The 19,822-nt window shown below is 35.4% G+C and overlaps 1 protein-coding gene across 4 annotated transcripts in view; it reads left to right on the forward strand.

Moving 5' to 3' along the window:
• The window catches only part of Slc38a9 (solute carrier family 38 member 9), a 109,765-nt gene that overhangs the window by 66,036 nt on the left and 23,907 nt on the right, over window positions 1–19,822 (forward strand). For all 4 annotated transcript variants that reach the window (XR_007346352.1, XM_048800032.1, XM_015497297.2 and 1 more), the window contains 2 exons: window positions 2,115–2,222; window positions 16,378–16,484. Coding sequence is in view for 3 of the 4 variants with exons in the window: in XM_048800032.1 (XP_048655989.1) it covers window positions 2,115–2,222; window positions 16,378–16,484 (215 nt within the window). In the remaining variant the exon portion in view is untranslated. The remainder of the gene's footprint in view (window positions 1–2,114; window positions 2,223–16,377; window positions 16,485–19,822) is intronic.

Genomic DNA, 19,822 nt, shown 5'->3' on the forward strand with positions numbered 1-19,822 from the left:
AATAGAATACATGGTAGATTCTGTGAAAATATGGTTCTGGGGAGAAAGTTACCTGCTAGGCCTGTTCATCTATGTTGAATTTGTTCATATAGTTCTCTACATTTTTGTTTTTTGTTTTTTGTTTTTTTTTTTTTTTGGCACAGAGAAAAATGTAGATGATCATTTCAAGTCCTTTTTTGTTCTTTGGTGTTTTGAGATATAAGTTATTTTGTTTCCCATTCTAACCTTACTAGATAACTCTTCTATATTTTTTCTGAGAGTACAACTAGAGGAAATCGACTAAAATTTCAGGAGGAGAGATCAAAATGGATATTATAGAAATCCTCAACTTTAAGGGTTGGAAACATTAGAACTTACTACAGGACGTTATGGAATGTTTTTTTCCTGTCATTTCCATTTAAGAGTATTGCATAGAATTATCATTTGAACTTAGAATATCATTATCTAGCTCGAGCTTCTAAGGTTTATTCTGTTTTTGCTCTCTTCCTCAGTGCATTTTCTTTCTTAGAATACTATTGTTTCCTTAAAGTAACAGACCTCTTTCAGTGATTTCTTTTTCACTAAAGCAATGTTTTAACCCTATTTTCAATCCCCAGGGTAAACTCAAATCTGGTTAACTAGAGAAAATGCAAGGATGTCATTCATAAAGAATTGATAGGCCCAAGTAGACTGTAGGGTTTTATCTCCCCCTGTGTATCTTATCCCCTGGTAGGCAGTATAGCATAAAATAATCAGATTATCCATCACATCAAGGAATCTGATGGTGGAAACCCAAAATGTAGCTGGGTTTCCAGAAGATGAAAAGAGGAGGTTAAGATACATTTCTCTGCTTTTCTGCCTTAGAACCAAATTCACTATAAGCTACTTTACACACACGACACAGAAAATAATAGATTTGTGGTTATATAAGCTTTGGCCTCTTGTTTTCATCCTTTCTGAATCAGCTAATCTCTAAACCCACAGTAGAGCTTATATGGCTCATTTGTGGTTTCCTGATTTGCTTGCTGACTTTCCAGTGGAACAAATCTTTTGAAAGCATAGAAACTTGTGGAAGGATTTGCTCATTTCGGCAAAACAATCACCAGACTTCTAACCAGGTTGAAGGATATAAAGCTTTTGTTCTTTTCCTTGGTACTTTGCCTCTCTTTTACAACTAAACCTTCTTTAGAGAATTTAGCATCTAAGGATATTCCTAGGCTTCCTGACTATGCTCTATAATGACTGGACTTAACTTCCTCAAAAGAAATAATCCTCTGACTTTTCTGCTCTACTAAAACATTGTGACTGCCCGCTCCACCTTATATATAACACCTGGGAAAGGAATCTGGAATTTTTTCAAGTACAAACAGTACTAATCATTCAGCACTCATGTAAATACTATATCCGATTGTTTATGGATTATTTGACTTTTTACCTTCTCAAATGTTTATGATCTACATTTATTACTTTCTTATCATTTCACATTAATTTTTGTGACAGACTTTTTCAGCCTGTTGACTGTCACTAGCATCAATGCAAAGAATAAAAGTTATAGTTTCATGTTGTTTTTTTTTTTCTCCTGTGTAACCTTACAGTTTTGTAATGGACCCTTTGTGTCTTCCATCAAACTCAGCTCATAAGTAAATTAAGCAGCTTGCATTTAACAATATGTGAGCTACCTTCATCCAGTTATTCTTAGGCTTACTACTTAAAGTTTTTATTTTATTTTCTGGTAACTCATATAACTTATTTGTATTCTTTAGGTCCCAGTTTGATTTTAGTAGAGATAATCAATGAAGGTAACAATTTTTCATACTTTGGCAAGAATAAGGAAACAAGGTTTGATTTTTAAAAAGTCTGTAAAACACACAAAGAGAATAGTTGAACACAGTGGCATACACCTGTAATTCCAGCAGTTAGGGAGGCTGAGGCAGGAAGATCACAGGTTCAAGGCCAGCCTCAGCAACTTAGTGAGGCCCTGTCTCAAAAAACAAAAAGGGCTGGGGAGTAGTTTAGTAATAAAGCACGCCTAGATTCAAACCGCCTCCCCCCAAAACACACACACACACACACACACACACACACATACACATATAAAAATGATAAACAGTTTCTGGATTTTTTTTTTCTTGCAGGCACAGTATCTGTTCTCTATTTGATTTTTCTTGTTACCTTGAAAGCTATTCGCTTGGGATTTCATTTGGAATTTCACTGGTTTATGCCAACAGAATTTTTTGTACCAGGTGAGTTGTTTTGGCAAAATAACATACTAATAAATTATAATAATGTGATCTGTAAGTTAAATTATTATTATATGCCATTTTAAACCAAATAGTGTGTTTTCTTTTATATTGAACACTTAATGCTAGTAAGCTAAAAATAGGACCACAATTGGGATTTCTTTTTTTTTTTTCTTTTTTTTTTTTTTTGAGAATTTTTAATATTTATTTATTTTTAGTTATCTGCGGACACAACATCTTTGTTTGTATGTAGTGCTGAGGATCGAACCCGGGCCGCACGCATGACAGGCGAGCGCGCTACCACTTGAGCCACATCCCCAGCCCCAATTGGGATTTCTTACAGTTAGGGATAACCAGGGTCCTTTGTCTTTTCTACTTGGTTTGTTTATGTTACAATGAAATTGGAAAGTTAATAATTCTCTAGGCTTTTCTAAGAAATATACCCCTAGAATTTCAAAGACTTAGAACATGGTCAGTGATATATATGGATGATACTGCTTATTAAAACAATGTTCCCCTTATGGGTTTTACTGTTTCTCAGGCTAAAATTGTGATAATTTAATGTTTGCCTCTCCTTGCCCCTTTCCTTCCTCATGCTTATAACTTGGTAATTTCCTTCTCACCCAAATATAGAATATTTTGCACATGAGGGGCTGGGGATATAGCTTAGTTGGTAGAGTGCTTGCCTCACATGCACAAGGCCCTGGGTTCAAATCCCCAGCACCACCAAAAAAAAAAAAAAGAATATTTTGGACATGAGAAAAGTACTGTGAAACAATAAATAAATAATGCTAAATGAGGAGACAGATTAGAAAATGGAAGTAGCTATTAGATAAATGCCTTGAAAACTAATAATAAGGAAATAGTACATAATTTTGTTGTTGGTGCTAAAAGACCACTTTCCATTCTTTTTTTTTTTTTTTTTTTAAGAGAGAGAGAGAGAATTTTAATATTTATTTTTTAGTTTTCGGCGGACACAACATCTTTGTTTGTATGTGGTGCTGAGGATCGAACCTGGGCCGCACGCATGCCAGGCAAGCGCGCTACCGCTTGAGCCACATCCTCAGCCCCACTTTCCATTCTTAAGTCATTGATTTAGGCAGTCAAGAATTCTAGTATCTACTCAGTATCTTGGGTTATCTTCCAAAATATGTAATTGTAGTTGTCTACCACCCCATTTCTTCCCATTGTTAGTACATTCCTGAGTTTTTCAGGTGTATGAAGATGCTATTTATTGGACATTGTAGAGTCCAATTACTGTGGCTGCTTGTGTTCAGAATATTTGATTATATTAGCTTTGATTCTTCATTTTTATTCGAAGCCCACAAAGACTTGGAAGTCAATGTAGATTCAGGATAAAGGAAGTACTGGGACTTAAAAGGCACTGTTCTCTCCAAGATTATATTCAAAGTTGGATACTGATGAAAATGTCAATTTAAAGCTAGTTTTTTCATTGATTGATAAAAAGTCTAGGATATTATTTTCTAAAATTAGGTCTACTATGATTTGTAAAAACTCTTAATGATAAAAGTTTCTGCTAATGATAGAACATTAGAAATAGAGATAAAGAAAGGGAAAAGATAAATATATAGAAAACACAAAAAAACATTTAAATAGATACTAGGTCATTTATTTCACATGACTTCATTTAAAAATGACATAAAGGAAGAATCATAAAACTAAAAAAAGTTTGTATTGATATTTATGATCCTAAAATTATTTTATTGTCATTAAGAAATTTCTCAAGAATGAAAATATGCTGTAAACCTTTTTCAGTAGAGACTAATTAAAAACCAGAAATTGAAATGAGGCATGGTGGTACACCACTTACTTGAGAAGCTGAGGCAGGAAGATCACAAGTTTGAGGCCAACCTGAGCAACTTTACAAGAGCCTGCCTCAAAATTAAATAAAAAGTGTAAATAAAATAAAAAGAAAGTAGCTTTTCGGTAGACCACTTACCTACCATTTACTGGACTCGGGGTTCAATCCACCAAAGAAAAACTAGTGGAGATAAAATCTTTCCTCAGATAAACTTATAGTTCCAGGTGAATCTTATATACTCTTTCTTCCAAAAATTTACTCTTCAAGTCATGTAGATCCCATCATCACTCTTCCTTCCAAGTAATTGGGGGAAGTGAGGATAAGAAAAACCCATGTAAACTTTTTCCTCCCTTTCTTCCCTACTGAAGGACTTTACCTTTAAAATTATCCCTTTTTTTCTCTGAAATCATGTATCAATTTTTCCTCTTTTGAGTTATTTCTACCAATATATAAAATAATCTCCAATCTAAAAAGAAAAAAAAAAAACTATGTGATCCCATAATTCCCTCTAGCTATTGCCTCCCTTTGAAGAAACATTTTGGAAGACTTACATATGCTCACTCTCTCTAAGTTCTCCTTCCATTTTGCCTTGAACTCTCTTCTTTTATTTATTTATATATATAAGGTTTTTTTTAATTCTTTATTTGTTTTAATTAGTTATATATGACAGTAGAATGCACTTATATACTTTGATATATCATACATAGATGGGATATAATTTCTCATTTTTCTGAGTATACATATTGTAGAATCACATTGGTCATACAGTCACATACATGCATAAAGTAATAAAGTCTGTTTCATTCTACTATCTTTCTTATCCTCGAGTCTTTCTTATCCTCACATCCCCTGCCTTCCCCTCCTTTCACTTCCCTCTACCTAATCTAAGGTAACACTATTCTTTTTTTTTTTTTTTTGCATTACAATTCTTAATACACATATATACCACAATTTTTGTAGGCTTTGCCCCAGTCATTCCATGATAACCAGTGATTTTCACTGTTCTTATTCATGTTTGGTTCCATCTTGGAACACCTTCTTTACTTCACTTCTAAAGCCTCATTCTTTCTTGACTCTTCTTTATAACTTGGCTGCTTCTCAAATGTCTGACCTCTAATTGTAAGTCATCCAAGGTTTAGTACTCAAATCTCAAATTTTCTCTTTATCCTTATTCCCTAAGTAATGTCATACAGTTACCTGCCTTTGTATATTATCTATATGCTGACTTGACTAGTCCCAATTGTATGTCTCTAGCCTAGATTCTCCACTGAAGTCCATAAGCATACATCTACTTCCCCCTTCTGCATCTCCGTGTAGATGTCTATAGATGTCTTAAACTTAAATTGACAAAAATCAAATATGTAAAAAACTTCAACATCCACGTGGCCCCACCCACCAACCTGTTTAAACCTACTGTTCTCCTAGGCTTCTCTTAAAAACAATAGCTCCAGTTTTCCAGTTACTCAAGCCAAAAACTTTTCAGTCTTTGTTCTTTCTTCACTACCATCCCATATCTAATCCATCTGCAAAGTGTGTCTAGTTTACTTTGGAAAAAAAAAATGAGAATCTGAATACTTCTTACCATTTCTATCAGAAAGAACTATGTCAAGATACTAATCTCACCTGGATTATTTATAGTGGTCTCCTAGTTAATCTTGTTATCTCTACTGTGTCTTCCTGACCACAATCTGTTCTACATTAGCAGCTAGAATGATTTTTTTCTTGTTGTTGTTTTGTTTTGTTGTGGTACTAGTTTGATACTACTGAACTACATCCCAAGCCCCATTTTTAAAATTTTTGTTTTTTGAGAAGGGTCTTACTATTTTGACCAAGGCTGGTCATAAACTTTTGATCCTCCTGCCTCCTAAATCACTGGGATTATAGGCATGCACTGTGCCTGGCAAGAGAAATGGCTTCCCACCTTATTCAGAATGAGTCTTTATCATAGTTCATAGGTCCTATATGATCTGGCTACTGGTATCCTTTCTTATTTAATCCTCTATAACTTTTCCTCTTACATAGTCCACTCCAGCCACACTGGCTTCCTTGCTATTCAATCAAAATGCCAAGCACATTCCTGTCTTAGAATATTTCCATTTGATTTCTATTCCTTGTGTATGAAATGTGTTTTTGTTTTCTGACATCCGAATGGTTAGTATCATTAGAGAGGTCTTCCCTGACTACCTTGCCACCCTCATGTCTCCTTTTGTGCCTGTCTTTATTTAAATCTCTTATCACTACCAAATTTTATATGCAAGTGTCCATGGTTATCTAACTCTATAAATAATAAATTCCTAATTTTGATAATGAATTAGGATATTGAGAAATACCTCTTGGTTCCTGAGTTTCAGAAAATAGCAAAAGTTAAGAAAGCAAGGAGTTTATCCAAAAATGTTTCCAAATTTCTTTGGTTTTTTACTCAGATTGTGAAAGTTCAAGATGGGAACAAATACGTATGTTTATTTTTCTTTACTTGTGTATCTGTCTCCTGTAATTGGACTGTTAAACTCTCTAAGAAAAGGAATATTGTTTTTGTTTTTTATACTTCTGTATTACTATTGTCCCCCTAAGCCTTATATTTCCTGGCATATAGAGAGTGCTGAACCCATTGAATAAATGTGTTTATTTCCACTCCCTTCTAAAGCCCATTAAAACAACAGTAGAGAAAATAAAAACCAAACCAAGAGAATTTGTAGAAGATATAATAATAGACAAGAGGTAGCAACAGATTTTTAGAAGCTGGAAAACTAAGAGTTGATAACTGAAAACAAAGCAGAGAAACTGAAATGTAAATGTAAGTAATAGGGGGGCTGAGGCTCAGCGGTAGAGCTTTTACCTTGCATGTGTGAGGCACTGGGACCAATCCTCAGCACCACATAAAAATAAATAAACAAAATAAAGGTGTTGTATCCATCTACAACTAAAAAAAAAAAAAATGTAAGAAATAGGAATTCTAACACAAAGGGGCCTAGTTTGAGGGATACATTCCCCTTTACCTCCTCAACCTAGTAAGTTGAAATGGAAAAAACTAAATCAAAGTAGCTCTAAACTTGGATACACCAGGCATAGCAGAGGGTGAAAACAGACTCTAATACTATCACAGGGACTAAGTGTATAGGCTGAATGTTGAGATTTACTGCTTTCTCCCACTGTCTCCACCAAATTTCTTTTATCCCTTGGTTCTGAGAATACTGACAGTCAGGTAGAGGTTCTCTTATAAAGAAACTGAAAACCTTCCAATTGGATATTCAGTCTCTTAACATTTAATGTAATTATTGATAATGATTTTAGTCTACCACTTTATTTTTGCTCTTTTGCTTTCCTCTTATATTTTGGGTTCCTTCATTCTCCTTTTCCTGCCTTCTTTTGGAGAAACTGAGTAGTATTTTAGAATTTCATTTTAATTCACCTGTTAGATTTTTACCTGTCTCTTTTTGCTACATTTCAGGAATTTGTAGGATTTCAATACATAGTCATAATTTGTCACAATCTTCTCAATGCTAATATTGTATCACTTCATGCAAAATGAAGAAAAAAAAACAAAGTCATACAGCCAGATAGATGTGTTACTCCACATCCAGCCTTTATGCTATAGTTGTTATACACCCCACCTACACAAACTGTAGGCTCAAATTATTGGAAGGGAAATAATGGACTTGACTTTTTAGTTTTCAGTGGTTTGGAGATGCTTCAGGATTTCAGGAGGCATCGTGGCCATGATAATCCATGTTCTAGCCCTGCAAGAATGATATTTGTGGATGATATAAAGGGACATGAACTCTGTGGAGCAAATATGAAGCGTGGCTTCTGGTCTGTCCAGGTCTCCTGGCCTGGATTCATCATTGTGTGCTATCAGCCGGAGCTAAATATGGCTCTTCCACACCAAGAATAAGTGGAGCTGGGATTGAAGTGAGAGGCAAGATTCCTACCATCTTTCCTCCTGCTTTGCCTGGCTATGTCTTGTCCATTTTTAAGCAAATGGTTCCTGTTTTCACTAAGCTTTTCCTTCCGCCTCCTTTTAAAGCTGTATAATATATAGAGCTCGGTGCTGATTTTAGTCCAGCTGTCTTCCACCTGGGCTCCCAAGAAGTTTCAAGAACAAGGTGTTTTGATGTGTCCTTTCAGAATAAATGCAGGAGGCCTAGTCTGAGTGACTTTGCTGTCCCTCCTGGGCATAGAGGTGTAATACAGCACAGAATGTTTCCTAATTTCTGGTGAAGAAGGGATGTGGGGTGCATTACTCTGACAGATGCCACTTGTACCCCCAGACCCTCCTCAGAGAAAGGATGGGAAACCATAGTTCATCCAGCTTGGAAAAAGAAAGGAAACGAGGTGAGAATCAGTGGTATGATTTCTTGCCTGATTAGTCTGATCTCTGCTAAACAATTTTTAAAGCACCTCCTGAAAAGTAGGTTAAGTAAGGCAGTTGGGGGTTTGTATGACCAAGAGGGTGCTGGCACTGTGAGAGAAGAATGCTATTTCCAGACTCTCTGCCAGGAGGGAAAAACTCTCTATGGGTCTCAATAAAAATTTGTGTTCGGTAGCATGAAGTTAGTCCTCAATGTATTCATTGACTTGAATCCTATTTAAGGGCCTACATCTAATCATCAATTGCATTATGGTCAACCACATGACTTCTACCTTTGATCCTTTTTGAAACAAGATAGAATATCAAAAAATATGTTATCCTGGGGAAGTCACTTAATTTCTGTGGATCTTATAAAATGAGTTAATTGGATGCCCTTGGAGAGTTTGGGTCAGCAAGTCCATGGAATCAGGGGAGGCCTGGCATCTGGATCTTCAACAGGTTTCATAGGTGATACTTTTGCTGATCTGTAAGGGGCTCTCTAGATTGTAACATTCTGTGATTCCATGATTTTACATAAATGTCAGGAAAATGAAAAAAAAAAAAAAAGAAACTGAAAACCCACAAGGAACAACCTAGAATCTCAGATGTTTGGGTTCTACCAAAGAAATGGATAGGTACCTTGCTTTCACCAGACCAGTTAGATGTTTACCAAGTGTACATTTTTAATTTAGAAAAAAGATTTTTTCCCCAGTACTGAGGATTGAACCCCAGAGATGCTTTATCACTGAGCTACATCTGCCAGGCCATGTATGTATGTATGTATTGAGACAGGTTCTTGCTAAGCTGCCACAGCTGGCCAAGAACTTAGGATCCTACTGCCTCAGACTCCTGAGTAGTTGGGATTAAAGGCTGATGTTACCACATCCATCTTAAGTGCATTTAAAAAAAAATTCACTTGTAAATATAAATTAAAAAATAAAAATCACTAGGTATTTGAGAGATACCTCTTAACAGGAAAATGATACAGGAAAAGGAAACTTGGAGAGAAAAGAAAATAAGAGGGAACACCAGGAAATTTCCAAAAATTTATATCCTCAAAGATAAAAGATAGTATTATATCCATGAAACAATATTTGGATGTCAAGACAGGAGGGAAATAAGAGAGAGGTTTGGCTTTAGAAGTATAAAATGGAAATTTAAAATTCAAGAGAATTGGAAGATAAAGCTAACTTCTTCCCAAAAGTAGGGCAGAAAGCATAATTGGGTGGATAGATGGAAGGAAGGAAGGAAGGGAAGAAAAGATAAAGGAAGAATAGAAAAAGATAAGAAAATTGGAGCATTAAGGTGATCCAAGGTTCAGCTAAAAGACATCCCACAGAGAAGAAAGAAGATGAAAGGAAGGAAGTCATTAATTATCTTATAATGTAAGAAATTGCCCTAGAACTGAATAATACAAGTTTCTAGATTTAAAGGGCCCGAAGTGCTCAGCACTTTTGAGTAAGGCCCATGCCAAATCATATCATAAAATTTCAGCCCACTTGAATCAAAGTGTGAAATATGATATGTCAAGAACTATGTAATGTTTTGAACAACCAACAATAAAAAATTAAAAAAAAATAAAATAATGCTTCTTTCCTACTAGAGGTGACCATTTCTGTCCCTTCTCATCTTATACTTTTAGAAAAATGTGGTAAACCATATCTAACATGATCTTTACCATCTTAATGACTTCAGAATGTACAGTTCAGTACAGTTAGATACATTTACATTTTTATGCAACCAATTTCCAGAATTCTTAATCTTGTAAAACCAAAACTTCATAATCATTAACAAGAACCATTACTTTCATAATTCTCTCCCCTGCCACTGACAGCTACCATCTTTCTGTCTCTACCAATTGACTATTATAAATACCTCATATCTACATACAAAGTCTCAAACTGGTTTATTTCACTTAGCTTAATGTTCTCAAGTTTCATTTATGTTGTAGCATATTTCAGAATTTCCTTCCAAGGCCCCAGTAATATTCCATTCTATGTATGTATCACATTTTGTTAATAAATCTGTTGATGGACAAAAAAAAAATTTTCAGAACACTGATGCTTCTGCATAGTATAGGAAACCTACAGAATAGTAAAATCTTTGCTAGCTACTCTTCTGACAGGATTAATATCTAGAATATATAAAGAACTCAAAAAACTTAACACCAAAATAAAAATAAAATAACCCAGTTAATAAGTGGGAAAATGAATTAAATAGATACCTCTCAAAATAAGAAATACAGAAGGCCAACAATATACAAAAAAATTTTCAACATCATTAGCAATTAGGTAAATGCAAATCAAAACTGTATTGAGATTTCATCACATATCAGTCAGAATGGCAGTCATAAGAATACAGATAATCTGGGGCTGAGGGTAGAGCTTGCCTAGCATGTGCAAGTGCCCAGATTCAATCCCCAGCACCTCAAAGATAAAAAAAAAAAAATTAAAAAAAAATAAAGATGAAGAAGTTAACATTAAAAAATATTTTTTTCTATGAAAGGAAATGTACTCATAATATATTCCATCAATCCTCAGCACCACATAAAATAAATAAATAAAATAAAGGTATTGTGTTCAACTACAACTAAAAAAAAATATTTAAAAAGTACTAAAGCCTTCTGATGGAAGGAAAATCAATGAATTATGTCAAAAATTTAGAAATAAGGAAGTTTTTAAGAAGCTTATTACTTAAAAATAAGCTAGATCAGTCCAGGCATGGGGGTTTATGCCTATAATCCCAGCAGTTGGAGAGATTGAGGCAGGAGGATCACAAATTAAAGGCCAAGATAGACAATTTAGCAAGACCCTTTCTCAAAATGAAAAATTTTAAGAGCTAAGAATGTGGCTCAATGGTATAGTGCCCCTGGGTTCAATTCCTGGTACCAACAGTAGTAATATAAAGAAGCAGCTAGATTTTAACTTTAATAAATATGTTAAAATAAGCTAGCTTATGGGTTTAAAACATGCCCAATAGAAGAATTAAAATTCCTTGCCTCTGAGAAACAGAATTTAGGAGGAAAGATTGCCGCGACATGCAACTAAATCAGTCAGGGTCACTCCAGGTGAATTGGGTTGGCAGGAACAAATCACACAGGCACAGAAAGTATCATTTTCTTGGGGTTCAGTGATGTAAAGCCACCCATCTCAGGTGCTGTGTGGGATCAAAGACAGAGCAAGTGAAAAAGACACATACATCGACAGCCCAGACAGAGCAGCAATGTCAGTCCAGTTCCCTCATGTGCTCAAATGCTTGTAGCTCACACACACAGTCCATGGCTGGCTTGGGACAGAAGATATGAAGCAAGAGAATTCTAGTCAATAAGAATTTTAAAATGCAATTTAAATGACATTTCTAAGATAAAAAATTGTACAATGCTTTGAAACTGACTTCAAAGAGACTTCAGACACTGAATTTCAAGGATGATGGAGTAATTTGCCATTTTGATAGCAGTATTATGTTCCTCTGTCACTAGGAAAAAATAATTTTCTATTCACATATGTTTCAAATAGTTCAGAGCAGATCAGATTACATTTTACCATTCATTGATACTAATAGTGCCTCCAAATATAACAAAACTTCTCTCTACTCGTTTTTTAGATGTGTGCCATGCCCTCTCTCCCTTTTTTTTCTTTTGAAGTTTTTGAAGTGGAACTTTTATGTACAAAAATGTAGAACTCATAATTGTAAAACTTATTGAATTTTCACAAACTGAGCACTTGCTATAGCACTGAGATTGAAACCAGAAATTATTGGCCTCCCACCAGTCATTATCTTCCTGTAACCAGTGTTCTAACACCAAATGTTAGTTTTGCCTGCTTTTTTAAACATTATATAAGTGGAATATACAGTATTATTGTTTGAGGTCTGGTTATTTGTGAGAGTGAGTCCTGTTAGTGCACATACTTATAGTTCATTCTCATTGATATTTCATTGCTTGTCTACCACAGTTTATCTTTTACCAGTTTTTAACTGTCAGGTTTATTGCTGCACTCTTCATTCTCATCTGAGTCTTGGTGAACATAGGGCTGCTTTGAGTACCAGTGGAGGAGTAGAGTTGCTAGGTCACAGGGTATGCGTATGTTCTGCTTTAGTAGATACTGCCAACCAGTTTTCCAAAGTGCTTGTACCAATTGACATTCCCACCAGCAGTGTTTGGGAGTTCTAGTTGTTTCACTCTTCACTAATTCTTTATTTTCTGTGTTTTTCATCTACCCTTTCTGGTGGGCAAGTGCTGATATTACTTTGTGGTTTTCATTTGCATTTCCCTGATGACTAACAAAGTTAGCACCTTTTCATATGTTCATTGGCTATTTGGATTTCCTCTTTTGTGAGGTACCTTTTCAAGACTTTGCTCATTTCCCTACTTAGTTGTCTGGGGTTTTCTTATTAATCTATACAAGTTCTTTATACATTCTGCATATGGCAATTATCTTTTCCCTATCTGCATGCACCCATATTAATTCTCTCTCCCACTTCCCACCACCCCGCCCCCACAGAGTTTGAAATCAAACCCAGGGCCTTGCGCATCCTAGGCAAGCATTCTGTCACTGAGCTACGACGTCCCCAACCCCTGCTTACATTCTCTCTTGATATGCTTTTCCAAAGGGATAAAATAAACAGTTTGTAAAGATCAGATGTTTGGGGCTTCTTTAAAACCACTTTGTTGAAGAACCTACTAGTTTAATTTATTATAATGTAAATGTTGTTTTCTTTAAAGAGGCATGTTTTCTACACAAAAATTTGTACATGGATGTTCATAGCAGCATTTTTCGTAATAGCCAGAAGTGGAAATGATCCCATGTCCTTCAATGATGAATGAATAAAGTGTGGTATATCCATACAATGGACTATTATTTGTATATCCGTACAATAGAAAGGAAGTGCTATGGTTATGATTGCACAACTCAGTCAACACATTAAAAACTATTTAATTGTATACTTCATTTGAGTGAAATGTATACTTAAGAGAATCTCAGGTTTTCAAGAAATTTATTTGAAAAGTGATTTGTTTAGTTAATTGCAAAAAGCTGGATATTTACCACTGTAATTTGACAAGTTAGAAACATAGAAGTGATATCATCTGAATTAATTAGAAAAGGTGGCAAAGGACCAACTAACAAATACTTCACAAGATGACTTAGAAGTCATAGAGGCTGGCTGCTCTGAAAGACAAGGTCAGCCAAATTGAAAAAGAGTTTATTGAAAACTGATAAATCTTAGCAAAAATCAAAATCATTCTAAAAGCAGTTTAAAATAGAATTTGGACATTTCTCATGGCTGAGAGTCCTTCAGTTCTTAAGAATAAATGAGTACCCCTAATACTTGACAAACTGTAATAATAGAGAGGATCCACTGCCCTCCATGAGATTACAGCTGAGCATTAAGATCAATTAATTGTTGTGAATTAACAATCATAATACAAAGATATGCACAGTAGATATAACAGGATAGAAGAATTGCTTATAAATAAGTTAGGGGTCAGAAAAGGGTTCAAAAGGGAATTTTTTAAAGGGCCAGCCAACAGGAGTTCTCTAAGAGAAGAACTGGGGGACAGGAATATGCCAGGTCATGGGAACAACATGTTCAAGCAACAGTTAAAGCCTGAAATAACATGACTTATTTAGGAAATTATGAGGATTTGAATGGCTAGTGAAAGAATATTTGCTGAGGAAGTAATAGGGAAAAAGGAAGCGCTAAAAGGCAAAAGCTCAATCATGAAAAGCCTTCTTTTTTAAAAAAATATTTTTATTAGTTGTTGATGAAATTTTTTATTTTATTTATTTGTATGTGGTGCTGAGAATCAAACCCAGTGCCTCACGCATGCTAGGCAAGCTCTCTACCACTGAGCCAACGTCCCAGCACAAAAAGCCTTCTCTTTTAAAACTAAAAATAACTTTGGAGGCCAGCTATAAGACTGTCCTTCCTCCTTACTTGGAAGATGGGCTTCTGTCTTCAGGAGACTTAAAGAAAGATAGTCCTGTAATTCCCTGCCCATAAACAGAACTCATAATAGAACTGCTGCAGTCCAATAATACCAAAAAGAAGGAAAAGGTCAGAAGTACTATAGCCTCATTTATCCACTCTCTAAATTAACACGGTATCCCTCAAAATAATGATAGTGAAAACACTCTGAGAACCTTGGAAGATAGCATGAGGTCAGCATGGATGATAACTGAAAGTTGAATAATTGACCCAAGACCCAAATCCCTTCTTACTGCCCTCTTTATCACATCACTTCCAATACCAACTCTTGTCAGTTCAGGTTCTCTTACGAGCAAACACAGATATGGAGTGAGAAGTATAAGAAATTTATTGTGGTAGCCCTTAATGAAAGATAAAGGGATTGGGGGAGGGGAGCAGGAGACATAGGTGACTAGTAGGACCACAGTGTGACTCAGAGCTCTATGAAAGGAGAGAAGGAAAGGAGATGGACTGAGCAGAAATAGATTCAGAAAGTCTTAGACAACCCAAATGTGAACCTCTGGTTAAAGATTACCAGTGTAGAAATCCAGGATTTGGCAAAAGTGGTCAGGCCCTAGTACTCTGCTGTGCTCAGTTGTTGGCTCAGCGAGGCCCAGTAAAATATGACTGGTGCGTGATCAGGGCAGCAGATCCATGAGGGCATGCAGCTTTAGGCCATCAGCTAACTGTATTTCTTGTTTCCGATTCTCACTCAAAAAGAGATCTGAGTAGTATACCCACAGCTGTCACAGCAAAGTTTTAAAACCTTATTTACAAAAACAGAATACCTATACAGAATAGACATTTCTTGGTTCTTATCCTTCCTTTGCCCATACATCTGTACATTTTTGTATTTTTTAAATTTTTTTAAAATTTTTTTTAGCTGTTGATAGATCTTTATTTTATTCATTTATTTATATATGGTGCTAGAATCGAACCCAGTGCCTCACACATGCTAGGCAAGCACTCTTACACTGAGCCACAACCCCAGCCCCTTAATGTTATTGTATTTTATGCCTGTATTTTATTTATTTATTTTTATGTGGTGCTAATGGAACCTGGTGCCTCACACATGCTAAGCAAGCACTCTACCACTGAGCTACAACCCCAGCCTCACACATGTATTTTTTAAAATAAAAATAAATCCACAAAAAAATCTTCCTCAACAACATAAATTTTAAATATTGTATACCACTGTACAACTCTATCATAGTCTAATCAGTCCCCTCTAAGCAGACATTTATTTCTAAAACTTAAGCAATCCTCCCAATGCAACTCCAGTACTAGTCATTGAACCCTGGGGTACTCTTCCATGGAGCCACATTCCTAGTCCCTTTTTTTTTTTTTTTTTAAGTTTTTAGTTTTTATTTTGCTGAAGCTTACCTCAAACTTGCTATCTTCCTGTCTCAGACTCCCAAATCACTGGGATTACAAGAATGCACCACCTTGTCCAGCTTACGTATTGCTTTTTAGACATCATCAAAAAATATTAAATGATCATTTTTATTCTCCATCCTTTTCTAGAAGTAATTTTCTGGCAAATTCAGATCTTAGAAAAATAGAGGATTTTAGAGTCAGACCCTGAATTTGAATTCTGCTCAGCTATATAATAGTCATGTGACTTCAATCAGGAATAATTGATATAAAGTACCTATACAGAATAGATATTTCTTTTTATTTTAAGTTTATTTTATTTTATTTATTTTTAATATTTATTTTTTAGTTGTAGTTGGACACAGTATCTTTATTTTATTTACGTGGTGCTGAGGATCGAACCCAGGACCTTGCACGTGCTAGGCGAGTGCTTTACCGCTGAGCCACAACCTAGCCCCAGAATAGACATTTCTTGATTCTTTTCCTTCCTTTGCTTGAGTATAATACTGACCTTGGGAACATTGTAAAGACATTTTAATATTCTTATTCCCTGGACAAAACAGAGACAACTGATTTTTATTGACTACTGATACTCATTTTCTTCTTGTCAGTTTTAACTTTTTTGTTTCTGTCTCTTTTTCTCCTAGAGATAAGATATCAGTTCCCACAGCTGACTGGAGTGCTTACTCTTGCTTTCTTTATTCATAATTGTATTATCACACTCTTGAAAAATAACAAGAACCAGGAAAACAATGTGAGTAATTATCTGAGGAATTGACTTTGATATCTCCTGAGGATAGACTTTCTAAGTCAGTGTTTGAGACACTTTGTATTTGGAGTACAATTATGCAATTTGTTTCAAGATCTTAATTTTCAAGTTTTAGAGCAGTGGTCAGCAAACTTATTCTGTACATGTTCAGATGGTAAATATTTTAGGTTTTGCAGGTTATATAGTTTTTTATAGTTATCCAAATCTGCTGTTATGGCATGAAAGCATCCATAGACAATAGATAAACAAATGGATGGTGGTTACATGTTTCAATAAAACCTTATTTACAAAAACAGTGAGTCAGATTTGGCCTGTGTGCCATTGTGTGCCAGCCCCTATCATGGAACAATCACTAAAAATAAATAAATAAATAAGAAAATGTAGTTAATAAGCCAATGATGGTGATAAAATTGTAAAAAGTACCCAAACGGCCAGACATGGTGGCATACGCCTATAATCCCAGTGACTCAGGAGGCTGAGGCAGGAGGATTACAAGCTCAAAGCCAGCTTCAGCCACTTATGGAACCCCTAAGCAACTTTGTGACACCCTGTCTCTAAATAAAAAATTTTAAGAGGGGCTGGAATGTGGCTTAGTGATAAAGAACCCCTGGGTGCAATCCCCAGTGTGCCTGCCCCCCCCCCCAAAAAAAGTACCCAAATGATCCAAAAGAAGATAGAGAAAAAGGAATGAAAAATAGATGGGACAAAGAAAACAAAAGGCAAGTTAGTAGATTTAAACCCAGTGCATTGATAATTACATTAAAGATAAATGGTCCAAACACTGCAATTAAAAAGATAGAAATTGCCAGATTTGTTGTAAAACAAAGTCTAACCATGTGGTCTACAAGAAACTTAGTTTAAATATAAGGACATGCCATTCAAGTACTAAACACAAGAAAAATGGAGCAGCTGTATTAATATCAGACAAAAAGTATTACCAGAGGGCCAAGGACCTGAACAGACACTTCTCAGAGGAGGACATACAATCAATCAATAAGTACATGAAAAAATGCTCACCATCTCTAGCAGTCAGAGAAATGCAAATCAAAACCACCCTAAGATACCATCTCACTCCAGTAAGATTGGCAGCCATTAGGAAGTCAAACAACAACAAGTGCTGGCGAGGATGTGGGGAAAAGGGTACACTTGTACATTGCTGGTGGGACTGCAAATTGGTGCAGCCAATTTGGAAAGCAGTATGGAGATTTCTTGGAAAGCTGGGAATGGAACCACCATTTGACCCAGCTATTCCCCTTCTCGGTCTATTCCCTAAAGACCTAAAAAGAGCATGCTACAGGGACACTGCTACATTGATGTTCATAGCAGCACAATTCACAATAGCAAGACTGTGGAACCAACCTAGATGCCCTTCAATAGACGAATGGATAAAAAAAAATGTGGCAGTTATACACAATGGAGTATTACTCTGCATTAAAAAATGACAAAATCATAGAATTTGCAGGGAAATGGATGGCATTAGAACAGATTATGCTAAGTGAAGCTAGCCAATCCCTAAAAAACAAATGCCAACTGTTTTCTTTGATATAAGGAGAGTAACTAAGAACAGAGTTGGGAGGAAGAGCATGAGAAGAAGATTAACATTAAACAGGGGTGAGAGGTGGGAGGGAAAAGGAAAGAGAAGGGAAATTGCATGGAAATGGAAGGAGACCCTCATGGTTATACGAAATTACATACAAGAGGAAGTGAGGGGAAAGGGGAAAAAAAAAAACAAGGGGGAGAAACGAATTACAGTAGATGGGGTAGAGAGAGAAGATGGGAGGGGAGGGTATGGGAGATAGTAGAGGATAGGAAAGGCAGCAGAATACAACAGACACTAGTATAGCAATATGTAAAACAGTGGATGTGTAACCGATGTGATGCTGAAATCTGTATACGGGGTAAAAATGGGAGTTCATAACCCACTTGAATCAAAGAGTGAAATATGATTTGTCAAGAACTATGTAATGTTTTGAACAACAACAATAAAAATTTTTAAAAAAGTATTACCAGAGATAAAGAGGAGCATCACATAATGATCTTCAAGGATCAATATATCAAGAAGACCTAGTAGTTTTAAATGTGTATGCACTTATAGAGCTTCAAAACAAATGAAGTTTATCAGTTGACAAACTGCAATAAGAAATAGGCAAATCCACAATTACAACTGGAGATTTTATCACATCTCCCTCTATAATTCGTAGAACAAATAGACAAAAATAAGTAAGGGTATGAAAAATACCACCAACTTATTTGACTAACTGACATGTATGTCTTCTCTCAATAGCAGAATTCACATTCTTTTCAAATACACAGGAACATTGACCAAGATAGACTGTATGGTAGGTCAAAAAGCAAGTTTCAATAAATTTAAAAAGACTAAAAATATGCAAAGTATGTTTTCCATCTATAATGGAGTAAAATTATAAATTAATAACAAAGACATTTGTGCAGCTAACAATTATGTACAAATACTCCTAAATAATCAATGGATCAAGGAAGAAATATAATACAAAATATTTTGAGACAAATGAAAATGAAAAATTAATATACCAAAACTTACAGAATTAGAGCTAAAGCTGTGCTTAGCAGGAAATGTATAGTTGTGAACACCTACATAAAAATGAGGAGCTGGGTTCAGTCCCCAGCACCAGGAAAAAAAAAAAAAAAGATACTGGAAAAAGAAGAGCAAACTAAACCCAATGCAAGTAAAAGTTAATCATAATCAGTTCCCTATTGCCTTGTCTGCAATTATTGATCTCCGTTTGACTTCTTATAACCATATAAGCAAAAAAGATGATGAAAATCTAGTAGAGGGCTATACAGTTGTTAGTGAAATATTGAGGAAGAGTTTCCTAAGCCTGGGGATTCTGAGAAGGCTTCGAGTAAGCGTTAATGTTTGGCAGAATCATTATGAAGACAAAAAACTTCCTAAATTGAGGAAAATTAGCTCTCAAATAAGGGCAAGCATAAAAGTCCATCTCTTCTACCTTTGTTCTTACTACCCATATATCGGAATGTTATTTGTAAATGGAGTTAGAGTTGAGTTAACATAGAATTTAATACTTTTTCTTTTTTGATTTTTTTTTCTTAGTTGTAGTTGGACACAATATCTTTATTACCTTTATTTTATTTATTTATTTTTTAATGTGGTGATGAGGATTGAACTCAGTGCCTTGCACGAGCTAGGTGGGCACTCTACTGCTGAGCCACAATCCCAGCCCCTCATGCTTATTTTTTTTTTAATATTTTGTTGTAGATGGACACATACCTTTATTTTATTTATTTATTTTTATGTGGTGCTGAGGATCGAACCCAGTGCCTCA

The sequence above is a fragment of the Marmota marmota genome, unplaced genomic scaffold (genome assembly GCF_001458135.2).
Source record: "Marmota marmota marmota unplaced genomic scaffold, marMar, whole genome shotgun sequence".
Classification (NCBI taxonomy): domain Eukaryota; kingdom Metazoa; phylum Chordata; class Mammalia; order Rodentia; family Sciuridae; genus Marmota; species Marmota marmota.